This window comes from Conger conger, chromosome 4, assembly GCF_963514075.1.
Source record: "Conger conger chromosome 4, fConCon1.1, whole genome shotgun sequence".
NCBI classification, from domain to species: Eukaryota; Metazoa; Chordata; class Actinopteri; order Anguilliformes; family Congridae; genus Conger; species Conger conger.
Genome location: NC_083763.1, coordinates 2877192 through 2889897, shown reverse-complemented (window position 1 = coordinate 2889897; position 12706 = coordinate 2877192). Strand labels below are relative to the sequence as shown.

General features: G+C 57.1%; 1 protein-coding gene across 1 annotated transcript in view; it reads left to right on the top strand.

The window, feature by feature from the left end:
- Positions 1–12706, top strand: part of LOC133126846 (lisH domain-containing protein ARMC9) — a 37568-nt gene that overhangs the window by 23310 nt on the left and 1552 nt on the right. Inside the window, 5 exon segments of the mRNA XM_061239272.1 lie at positions 405–503; positions 2986–3089; positions 4761–4876; positions 7660–7732; positions 9761–9945. Coding sequence (XP_061095256.1) covers positions 405–503; positions 2986–3089; positions 4761–4876; positions 7660–7732; positions 9761–9945 — 577 coding nt within the window.

Sequence of the window (12706 nt, the reverse complement as noted above, 5' to 3'; positions counted from 1 at the left end):
TTCAGTGTGAGATCCTTCAGTGTGAGATCCCAGAGTTTATATTGGGTTAGAGTTTTTTTGAGATACAAATAGGAGTATTGTGCAATATATTGAAATTATCCAGAACATTTGGAATATATAATGAATATATTGTAGTATATTATAAATATATTTCAGCCCTGTGCATTTGTATTTATTTGAATATTTTTGTTGTTTTAAGTGTTCTTTCCTGCGAAACGCTTTGTAACTCTTGTCTGGGTGAGCGCTATATGAACACGTTGCAGGGTGCTGTGAATAAAAGGACAGAGCAGTCGTGTTTGTTTCTGCTGGCGAATGAGACGCCGGCTCTGCCGTGTGTCGAAGGCGATCCGGGCCAATTCCTCGCCGTATCTCAGCGTAAATCCCACAATCCTTCACTCCGGCAGGACGACGCGATGGAGGCCGACCTGGACAAGGAGGAGGCTCTGGAGCCGCTGCCCAGGGAGCTCTCCGGAGAGTCTCTCCTGACGAGCGAGTACCTGGGGGTGGGTGTGCGCCCGCATCCCGTCCCGTCCCAAACCCCCCATCCTGCGTCCCGTCCCAAACCCCCGCATCCTGCGTCCCGTCTGAAACCCCCCCATCCTGCGTCCCGTCCCAAACCCCCGCATCCTGCGTCCCGTCCCAAACCCCCGCATCCTGCGTCCCGTCCCAAACCCCCCATCCTGCGTCCCGTCCCAAACCCTCCATCCTGCGTCCCGTCCCAAACCCTCCATCCTGCGTCCCGTCCCAAACCCCCGCATCCTGCGTCCCGTCCCAAACCCCCGCATCCTGCGTCCCGTCCCAAACCCTCCATCCTGCGTCCCGTCCCAAACCCCCGCATCCTGCGTCCCGTCCCAAACCCCCGCATCCTGCGTCCCGTCCCAAACCCTCCATCCTGCGTCCCGTCCCAAACCCCCCATCCTGCGTCCCGTCCCAAACCCCCGCATCCTGCGTCCCGTCCCAAACCCCCGCATCCTGCGTCCCGTCCCAAACCCCCGCATCCTGCGTCCCGTCCCAAACCCCCGCATCCTGCGTCCCGTCCCAAACCCTCCATCCTGCGTCCCGTCCCAAACCCCCGCATCCTGCGTCCCGTCCCAAACCCCGCATCCTGCGTCCCGTCCCAAACCCCGCATCCTGCGTCCCGTCCCAAACCCTCCATCCTGCGTCCCGTCCCAAACCCCCGCATCCTGCGTCCCGTCCCAAACCCCGCATCCTGCGTCCCGTCCCAAACCCCCGCATCCTGCGTCCCGTCCCAAACCCCCGCATCCCGTCCCGTCCCAAACCCCCCATCCTGCGTCCCGTCCCAAACCCCCGCATCCTGCGTCCCGTCTGAAACCCCCCCATCCTGCGTCCCGTCCCAAACCCCCGCATCCTGCGTCCCGTCCCAAACCCCCGCATCCTGCGTCCCGTCCCAAACCCCCCATCCTGCGTCCCGTCCCAAACCCTCCATCCTGCGTCCCGTCCCAAACCCTCCATCCTGCGTCCCGTCCCAAACCCCCGCATCCTGCGTCCCGTCCCAAACCCCCGCATCCTGCGTCCCGTCCCAAACCCTCCATCCTGCGTCCCGTCCCAAACCCCCGCATCCTGCGTCCCGTCCCAAACCCCCGCATCCTGCGTCCCGTCCCAAACCCTCCATCCTGCGTCCCGTCCCAAACCCCCCATCCTGCGTCCCGTCCCAAACCCCCGCATCCTGCGTCCCGTCCCAAACCCCCGCATCCTGCGTCCCGTCCCAAACCCCCGCATCCTGCGTCCCGTCCCAAACCCCCGCATCCTGCGTCCCGTCCCAAACCCTCCATCCTGCGTCCCGTCCCAAACCCCCGCATCCTGCGTCCCGTCCCAAACCCCGCATCCTGCGTCCCGTCCCAAACCCCGCATCCTGCGTCCCGTCCCAAACCCTCCATCCTGCGTCCCGTCCCAAACCCCCGCATCCTGCGTCCCGTCCCAAACCCCGCATCCTGCGTCCCGTCCCAAACCCCCGCATCCTGCGTCCCGTCCCAAACCCTCCACCGCCCCGCGCGCCCCGCATCCTGCGTCCCGTCCCAAACCCTCCACCGCCCGCGCGCCCGCATCCTGCAACCCGTCCCAAACCCCCCCCTCCTCCACCGCGCGCACGCCCGCATCCTGCAACCCGTCCCAAACCCCCCCCTCCTCCACCGCGCGCACGCCCGCATCCTGCAACCCGTCCCAAACCCCCCCCCCCCCCCTCCTCCACCGCGCGCGCAGCCCGCATCCTGCGTCCCGTCCCAAACCCCTCCTCTCCCCCCTCCACCGCGCGCCTTTCCCGCAATCCCCTCTCAGCTCTCCTGGAACGCCATCGGAGCGGGGATCACAAACCGCAGCGCTGGCTTGTGTTACCGTGGTGACTGTCAGCGGCCATTGTCACCTGTGATTCTCCGGGTCAGATAAGCGACAGGGAAAATCCCCCCCGGTCAAAGCTGCCATTTCAGCTGTCAGGAACCCGCTGGGTGGCTTCAGAATGAGCCCTATCGTATGACTGAGCCCGCGTGTGTGTGTGTGTGTGTGTGTGTGTGTGTGATGTGTGTGTGTGTGTGTGTGTGTTTGTGTTTGTATGATGTATGTGTATGTGTGTGTGTATGGTGTGTGTGTGTATATGTATAGTGTGTGTATGTGTTTGTATGATGTGTAGGGTGTACATACGTGTGTGTGTGTGTGTGTGTATGATGTGTATGGTGTGTGTATGGTGTGTGTATGTCTGTATGATGTGTATGATGTGTATGATGTGTGTATGGTGTGTGTATGGTGTGTATGATGTGTATGATGTATGTGTGTGTTTGTATGATGGATGTGTGTGTGTGTGTGTGTGTGTATGGTGTGTGTGTGTGTGTATGGTGTGTGTGTGTATGATGTGTGTGTGTGTATGATGTGTATGTGTGTGTATGGTGTGTGTGTGTATGATGTGTATGTGTGTGTATGGTGTGTGTGTGTATGATGTGTGTGTGTGTGTGTGATGTGTACGGTGTGTTGCAGATCATGACGAACTCTCTGAAGGGGAGGAGACGTTCCTCTCAGAGCATCGATGAGCCGCTGCAGCGCCCGGTCACGCCCAGCGCCCAGAGACACGCCTCCGGCCTGTGAGTGACCAATCACCGCTCACTTTCCCCCCATTCTAACCAATCACTGCTTACTTTCCCCCTCTCAGACCAATCACCGCTCACTCCCCCCCCCTTTCTGACCAATCCATGCTTAGTCCCCCCCTTTCTGACCAATGAGGAGGCACCTTCCCCCAGGCTGTCACGCAGTTACACACGAGCTGACCCCTTTGCACATATAGACACCTCAAAATCAGGTTATTTTGATTGGCTGGTGGCTACTGCGGGTGCTGTCCAATCAGGTTGTGGCTCTGGAGCTGGCCTGCGTCACAGTGTGGGCTTTATTTGCGGGCACACCTGATTTGATTTCCTGTAAAAGGAGAGGGATGCTCCTCCGTTGTTCAGCCAGTGAAGGGGAACGGGGCGGGTTTAATGGCAGCGGTTCAGGAATTACTGGCGCCCGAGGTGATGAATGTTCTTGTTGGTTTGCGGTTAGATTAAAGCCGTGATTGGCCGCGGGGGTTTGGGTGCCTGGCGTCGACGCTCAGAAACGTCACGTTGCCCCGGCTCGTGTGCCCCGCTGTATTGTTCCTGTTTCAGCGGCATGGCGGGCACCATGGAAACCACTGCGTGTGCCACCCTGCACCATGTGAGAGAGAGAGCGAGAGAGAGAGAGAGAGAAAGGGAGAGAGAGAAAGAGCGAGAGAGAGAGAGAGAAAGGGAGAGGGGGGGGAGAGAGAGCGAGAGAGAGATTCACATTGTTAATAATAAATGTTACGGGACAATGTTAATGTATCTCAACAGCAAAGTCATAGAGGGAGTGACGGAAAAGAGAAAGAGGCAGAAAAACTCTTAACAAAAATCTTGTTTAGTTTTGTAATTAGATCATATTTCTTTCTCTCAAGTAGAAAATATTTAGGTTATTGTTTGCTGGACAAGTGAAATTTTCTGACCCCATTGACAAATCTTGAAATCTTGCCTCATTGGCAATATTCTTTGGTTTTTGCAGTGAGACGGAGAGAGACAGGTTGTGCAGGATAACTTGATGAGAAACAGTCTTAAAGTTTGTCTTAAACCCTCAAAGAGCTTCTGCTCTCTCCCACAACTGGATACCAGATGGCATCTTCAGCTCTAAAAGCCCATTACAGTGGCAGTTTCCCCAGAAACGTGTGTGTTTCCCGATGAAACTGGTAGGGGAGTGGGAGTGGGAGTGGGAGTGGGAGTGGGAGTGGGAGTGGGAGAGGGAGTGGGAGAGGGAGTGGGAGTGGGAGTGGGAGAGGGAGTGGGAGTGGGAGTGGGAGAGGGAGAGGGAGTGGGAGTGGGAGTGGGAGTGGGAGAGGGAGTGGGAGTGGGAGTGGGAGAGGGAGAGGGAGAGGGAGAGGGAGTGGGAGTGGGAGAGGGAGTGGGAGTGGGAGAGGGAGAGGGAGAGGGAGTGGGAGTGGGAGTGGGGAGAGAGAGAGAAATGGCAGGGCAGAATTAAGATGGTGTGGAAGCGGTCTGGTGGAGTTCTGTCAGTAGAAGACCAGGGCAGGGGTGGAAGTTATTTACAGGTGAATTCCACACTGACTTGAGGAAGTATTTTAAGACTTTCTACGTCAGGTAGTGGAGGCAGACACCATTATTATGTTGTTGTGTTCTCCATGGGCTGAATGGCATGTTTTCTGTTTTTCTGTTCTGGTATTTAATGGTGATGTTGTGAGTGTCTGTCTCCAGCAGCGATGGGGATCTGAGGAGACGGGAGGCCCCGCCCCTGTCCCACGGCGGCCCCCGCCCTGCCTCTCGGCCCTGCAGCCGGCCCAGCTCCGCAGAGTCGCTCCGCCGGGCCCCGGGTGCGTGTGCCAGCCGCCTGGGGGGGTCAGATCAGCCTGGGGGGGTCAGATCAGCCTGGGGGGGTCAGATCAGCGCGGGAGGGTCACATCAGCGTGGGGGGGGGGTCAGATCAGCCTGGGGGGGTCAGATCAGCGCGGGGGGGTCAGATCAGCGTGGGGGGGTCAGATCAGCGCGGGAGGGTCAGATCAGCGTGGGAGGGTCAGATCAGCCTGGGGGGGTCAGATCAGCGCGGGGGGGTCAGATCAGCGTGGGGGGGTCAGATCAGCGCGGGGGGGTCAGATCAGCATGGGGGGGGTCCAATCAGCCTGGGGGGGTCAGATCAGCGTGGGGGGGTCACATCAGCGTGAGGGGGGTCAGATCAGTGTGGGGGGGGGCGCGGCTGCCATGGGGGCCGGGGGGGGGGCCATGGGGGCGTCACTACTGCTGAACGCCCTTAGAAACAGACTCATTAATGCGTCACGTTCTCTCTTATGACCAACGGAGGCTTAAAGGCCCCTTAAGCCCATTGGCTCAGGGCTTTGTAATCACCCAATCACAGTGATGGAGAATGATGAATGATACACACACTCACAGTCACACACTAACGGTGATTGGCTGTCATGCAAGGCACCGACCAGCTCGTCGGGAGCATCTGGGGGGTTTGGTGTCTTGCTCTTACCGCCTGAGCCAATGTCAACGCAATGCTCTGGGTCACAGGAACAAAAAAAGAAAACACTCACACACACTCTGCTCCAGAACATTACATTAATTACATTAATGGCGTTTGGCAGACACTCTTATCCAGAGCGACGTACAGTTGATTAGACTAAGCAGGAGACAATCCTCCCCTGGAGCAATGCAGGGTTAAAGGCCTTGCTCAAGGGCCCAACGGCTGTGCGGATCTTATTGTGGCTACACCGGGATTAGAACCACTGACCTTGCGTGTCCCAGTCACGTACCTTAACCACTACGCCACAGGCCGCCCTGTAAACACATAATGGTGTTTATTGGTGGTATGTATCCATGCGGACAGTTGCTGTTTTGACCACAGCGAGCCATGATGACTGAATTAGTATTGTGGTGAGCACTGCGCTCGATTTGTTAACTGTCCTCATTGCACCATAAATCCCGTTATTGGATTTTGGGAGCATCGAGCGACTGCGTGAGTCTTTTCCTTGTTTGTTTATAATCAGTCAAGAAAATTAGAGTGCTAATTCCAATAAGGTTATTGGATTGAGCATGTTGTGACTGATGTTATTTGTGTGACAGAATAGAGGAAAGCTCAGTGTTTAGTGAATAAGTGAGCCACACACGGGGTAGGGTTGCCAGATCCCCCGTCTTGAACCATAATGTCCGGTTTTCAAATTATTTGTACAAACTTCCGGACGCGGTTTGATCCGGGGTCTGATCTGCGTGATGTCCCCTCGCGCCCCACGGGCAAACAGAAGCCCCACGGGCGAGCAGAAGCCCTGCAGGGGCGAACAGAAGCCCTGCAGGGGCGAACAGAAGCCCTGCGGGCGAACAGAAGCCCTGCAGGGGCGAACAGAAGCCCCGCGGGCGAGCAGAAGCCCCGCGGGCGAGCAGAAGCCCTGCAGGGGCAAACAGAAGCCCTGCACGGGCAAACAGAAGCCCCGCACGGGCAAACAGAAGCCCCGCACGGGCAAACAGGAGCCCCGCACGGGCAAACAGAAGCCCCGCACGGGCAAACAGAAGCCCCGCACGGGCAAACAGAAGCCCCGCACGGGCAAACAGAAGCCCCGCACGGGCAAACAGGAGCCCCGCACGGGCAAACAGAAGCCCCGCACGGGCAAACAGAAGCCCCGCACGGGCAAACAGGAGCCCCGCACGGGCAAACAGAAGCCCCGCACGGGCAAACAGAAGCCCCGCACGGGCAAACAGAAGCCCCGCACGGGCAAACAGGAGCCCCGCACGGGCAAACAGAAGCCCCGCACGGGCAAACAGAAGCCCCGCACGGGCAAACAGGAGCCCCGCACGGGCAAACAGGAGCCCTGCACGGGCAAACAGGAGCCCTGCACGGGCGAACAGAAGCCCCGCACGGGCAAACAGAAGCCGTGCAGGGGCAAACAGAAGCCCTGCACGGGCAAACAGAAGCCCCGCGGGCGAACAGAAGCCCCACGGGCGAACAGAAGCCCCGCGGGCGAGCAGAAGCCCCGCAGGCGAACAGAAGCCCCGCGGGCGAACAGAAGCAGAAGCCCCGCGGGCGTGGCCGATCGGTTAAGTGCTGCTCTCAGCAGCGTGAGGCTCTGCTGTTTGTCAGAAGCGCTTGGTGTCGGATGTGTTCCTCTCCCCCCCCGATGAGTCACTGTCGAGGTCCCGGGCTGTGTGGAGCTCACAGCTCACGCCGTCCCAGAATGCCTCGTCTTTTTCGTTGTCTTTGAACTGACGGGAAAAGCGATTTCTGCTCCATTAATGAAACGGAGGTGGGCGGAACGTGGCCTGACCCTCTGCCTGCCGGAGGAGAGAAAGCGCTGGACTGTCTGTGGTCCTCTTCAGCTGCTGCATGCAGGGGGCTCTGGGAAGAGCGGGGGGGGGGGGGCCGGGGTAACGGGCTCCGTAAGGTGGGGCCACAATATGGCCAACAGTTAACAGTACTACCTCTCTCTCTCTCTCTTCTCTCTCCCTCCCTCCCTCTCTCTCTCTCTCTCTCTCTCTCTCCCTCCCTCCCTCCCTCCCTCTCTCTCTCTCTCTCTCTCTCTCTCTCTCTCTCTCTCTCTCTCTCTCTCTCTCTCTCTCTCCTCTCTCTCTCTCTCTCTCTCTCTCTCTCTCTCTCTCTCTCTCTCAGACTCAGAGTGTGAGCAGGACCCTGTGCTCCATCACCGAGGGGCTGCGGAGAGGTACAACGGCCACATTGACAGGTGAGAACCTCGCACAGGTACACACGAGCAGACAGACAGGTGAGAACCTCACACAGGTACACACGAGCAGACACACAGGTGAGAACCTCACACAGGTACACACGAGCAGACACATAGGTGAGAACCTCACACAGGTACACACGAGCAGACAGGTGAGAACCTCACACAGGTACACACGAGCAGACAGACAGGTGAGAACCTCACACAGGTACACACGAGCAGACACACAGGTGAGAACCTCACACAGGTACACACGAGCAGACACATAGGTGAGAACCTCACACAGGTACACACGAGCAGACAGGTGAGAACCTCACACAGGTACACACGAGCAGACAGGTGAGAACCTCACACAGGTGCACACGAGCAGACAGACAGGTGAGAACCTCACACAGGTACACACGAGCAGACACACAGGTGAGAACCTCACACAGGTACACACGAGCAGACAGGCAGGTGAGAACCTCACACCAGACCTGGGTTCAAATAGTATTGGTTTTGGATTTTAATAGTTTTCTGTATTTGACGAAGCTTTCCTGGAGTATTGGAACAAATGCAATGATCCCAAAAGTGTGAACCCCACCCATTTGCTCAAATGAAAAACACGCGCAGAAAAGCATTTGAATCCAAACCCAGGTGAGAACTTCACACAGGTACAGGTGAGAGCCTCACACACGTACACACGGGCAGACAGACAGGTGAGAGTCTCACACAGCCTCACACAGGTACACGTGTGTGTGTGTGCGCGTGTACGTGGCTGCAAGCTGGTGAACACCCAGCCTCCCTCTCTCCTGTCAGCGCAGGATGTGAAGCGGCATTCCTGCGACATTCCTGCTGCGCTGGAGAGCATTGGGGATGCCAGGGCGGGATTGCGTCACGTTTTGGGAATGCGTAATTCCCTCTCCGTGCGGGCCTTCCCTGCCGTGACGCAGCTGTGCGGAACGTCGTCTCCAAGAGCGCCCATTCCACCCCCCTCATCCCGCCCATTCCACCCCCCTCATCCCGCCCATTCCGCCCCCCTCATCCCGCCCATTCCACCCCCCTCATCCCGCCCATTCCACCCCCCTCATCCCGCCCATTCCACCCCCCTCATCCCGCCCATTCCGCCCCCCTCATCCCACCCATTCCACCCCCCTCATCCCGCCCATTCCACCCCCCTCATCCCGCCCATTCCACCCCCCTCATCCCGCCCATTCCACCCCCCTCATCCCGCCCATTCCACCCCCCTCATCCCGCCCATTCCACCCCCCTCATCCCGCCCATTCCACCCCCCTCATCCCGCCCATTCCACCCCCCCTCATCCCACCATTATCCCGCCCCCCCGCGATCTGCGCGTACACCGAGCCTGACCTACAGCGCGTCAGTCAACTCCGCCGTTCTGTTAAACTCCCTCTGCAGGCCTCAGCCCCTGTATAACCCCCCCCCCAAATCCTGAAATGCCCCCGTGTGGGTTACTCCTCTTACGATGGGCCCTGACCCAGCGTGTGACAGTTTTTGTAGGCCAACCCGACCGTTTCTTCTCCCTTCAGTTCCCTCAGTAGATTTTCCCCGTAGTGCTTTTGCCCCCGTGGGATTTCTCTTCCCCGATAAGGTCATATTTCACCAGCGCAAGCACTCCGGTTTCATCCCTGCTGACTTTATTGTTGCAGTTAATGTAGCAACTGGTTTGTTTTTGTTTTGTTTCGCACAAAACCTCTTTGTAACGCACGGTTGCGATGTTACCGGATGTGAATGAACTAATTTCAACAAAAACGTGAAAAGCTTAAGCGTATGTTAACCACAGACCTTATATTCTTTTTCTTTTCTTTTTTTTTTTTCTTTGCAGTTGCAGACAGAATTTGTACTGCACAATTAAATGACACATACCGTGTTATGCAATTAATTGTTATGCAATTGTCTTCGCCTGGAAGGAGAATGAAATGTGTTTGTCACGTGTTGTTCTGGCACGTTGCCGGTCGTGTCGTCAGTAGCCTGCGTGGTGGCGGGTTTTGTGAGAGGCCTGATCGAACTCTCCCTCCCCCCCGTTAGCGACTTCATCCTGGGGTTCTCCAACCGGCCCAAGATCCCGCGGACCCCCGAGGGCGGGGGTGGGGGCTCCAGCCCCCGCCGGGGGGGGCGTATCCCCACGCTGGCCCCCCAGTTCTGCCAGTCCGGCCCCCAGCAGACCAGCCGGCCTAGCTCCGCAGGCTCCCTGGGAGGAACCGGGAGACAGAGTGAGTGTCCGTCCGTCTGTGTCCGTCCGTCTGTGTCTGTCTGACCCGATCCTCCACCGTATCAGGATTCAGATCTGATCCTCCTTGGGGCTCCAGACCAAGTTTGTCCGATTATGACATGGCCGCCTGTTTTGGAGGCACCACTTTCTCCCCACAGCTTTACACAAAGTAAATCTCTTATCATGTTAAAAAAAATGTGTTTGACACCCTGAGGACTACAGCTCCCATGAGCCTCCTCTGGAAAAAGTTCACTACTTCACTGCACCGATGGTGTCCCAAGGAGGCCATAGCGTGTAAGGAGGCCATAGCTGTAGTCCTCCTGCTAAGTCTCTGCGTTCACTTTAACTGTCTCTGTGGAACAGGGGGGGGCATGGTAAGGGAGAGAACTGTTCACGGTTTTATGATGAAATGGCGCGAATATGCGGGCAGGTTTCCACACGCATTCCCCCATCCTGCCTCAGCTCTGTGTCTCGTTGTGGGATTAATTTTCTTTACTGAGGACTAAAGAACAAGGAATTCCTACATATTTTCCCATTAATGAACAGCCAAACTGAAGCCGGGAAGTTAGCGAAGCCGGGAAGTTAGCCATTGATTGTATTGCAGTAATCACGGCCCACCTCCCGAAGGCAAAGGGCTAATAAGTTCACTACGGCTTGTTTTCTTGCGGAAAGTTGGCTTGTTGTGAAATAACCTTACGTTATTTCTGCGGCGCTGTAGTGACGGGTGGCTGGCCACTAAACTCCTGCTGCTGAACGCAGGGCCTGAGAACCAGGCCTGAACGCAGGGCCTGAGAACCAGGCCTGAACGCAGAGCCTGAGAACCAGGCCTGAACGCAGAGCCTGAGAACCAGGCCTGAACGCAGAGCCTGAGAACCAGGCCTGAACGCAGGGCCTGAGAACCAGGCCTGAACACAGAGCCTGAGAACCAGCCCTGAACGCAGAGCCTGAGAACCAGGCCTGAACGCAGGGCCTGAGAACCAGGCCTGAACACGGAGCCTGAGAACCAGGCCTGAACGCAGAGCCTGAGAACCAGGCCTGAACGCAGAGCCTGAGAACCAGGCCTGAACGCAGGGCCTGAGAACCAGGCCTGAACGCAGGGCCTGAGAACCAGGCCTGAACACAGAGCCTGAGAACCAGCCCTGAACGCAGAGCCTGAGAACCAGGCCTGAACGCAGAGCCTGAGAACCAGGCCTGAACGCAGAGCCTGAGAACCAGGCCTGAACGCAGAGCCTGAGAACCAGGCCTGAACGCAGAGCCTGAGAACCAGGCCTGAACGCAGAGCCTGAGAACCAGGCCTGAACGCAGGGCCTGAGAACCAGGTCTGAACACGGAGCCTGAGAACCAGGCCTGAACACAGAGCCTGAGAACCAGGCCTGAACACAGAGCCTGAGAACCAGGCCTGAACACAGAGCCTGAGAACCAGGCCTGAACACGGAGCCTGAGAACCAGCCCTGAACGCAGAGCCTGAGAACCAGCCCTGAACGCAGAGCCTGAGAACCAGGTCTGAACGCAGAGCCTGAGAACCAGGCCTGAACGCAGAGCCTGAGAACCAGCCCTGAACGCAGAGCCTGAGAACCAGGCCTGAACGCAGAGCCTGAGAACCAGCCCTGAACGCAGAGAGGCGAACAGGATGCACCTGCTCCTTTCGGCCAGCTGCTCTGTCCCCCGAGCTGGCCAGCTCACGTCAGCGCGGTTCCTGCTTCCTGTCGAAGGGACCCCACTTCCCCCGGAAGGACCCCGCTCTCCCCGCTCTCCCCCGCTCTTTAACGGAAAACTCGCCGCGCTGAACGCCAAAACGGCAGACTCAGCCATTTCACTCACTCAGTCACTCACTCAGTCACCCATCTCTTGTCACTCACTCACTGGCTCACAGAGGCTCTTCTTCCGGAGTGGGAACAAGGACTCTGAATTCCCGACTGTGTCTGCGTTTCCTTTCAGCTCTCCCGCAGCAAAGTACCATAAAAGAGGCATAAAGGCAATAAAAGAAAGCGTTATTTACGGGCAAGAGCTCCCTTCGCTGTAATGCGAGTCCACACATCTCCAACCCCCCCGCCCCCCCTCCCCCCTCCATCTGCGCTCTTATCAGGAATCTGGCTTCCGTTACGGAATGGAGGCGTTCGCTCCGAGGCAGACCAGGAAAAACAAACGCAGCCCCGGCGACCCCAGGCATTGTCATGTGACCGGTTCCCATAGTACCTGCTTCCTGTGTCTGGGGGGGGTCATACACCCCCCCCCCTCGGCCCCCGCCACCCTTTGAGATTACAGCCTGTTAACATTTCACGAGCACTGACATCCTCAGGTCCCGGGCCGCTTGCAAGCCTCACCGTTTCCCCTTTTTCTTTCTGTTACATACAGTACATTGACACAGCTGGCTGTGCCTCTCACTCAAGAATAGAACCTGCAGCCTCTGGGCTTAAATCCGTCTCTCTGAACAGGACGGGGGCTAACCGGCCCTGACCGACCCTGGCCCTGTCCGAAACGGCTGACTGGCGTACTGTCGCATACGTAAATTGAGTACAGTAGATTTGTACTCAGAAATTTGTAGGCGAAAGGTTTCTCTAAGTGTAGTATTGATGATGTATGCGTTTGCTGGGTTTTCGCTCAGTATGTAGTGTGTATTAGTCGTGCACAATACATAAACATATTTACAGTACATAAACATTTACAATACATAAACATATTTACAGCACATAAACATTTACAGTACATAAACATATTTACAGTACATAAACATTTACAATACAGTAATTAGGAGGCTGTCT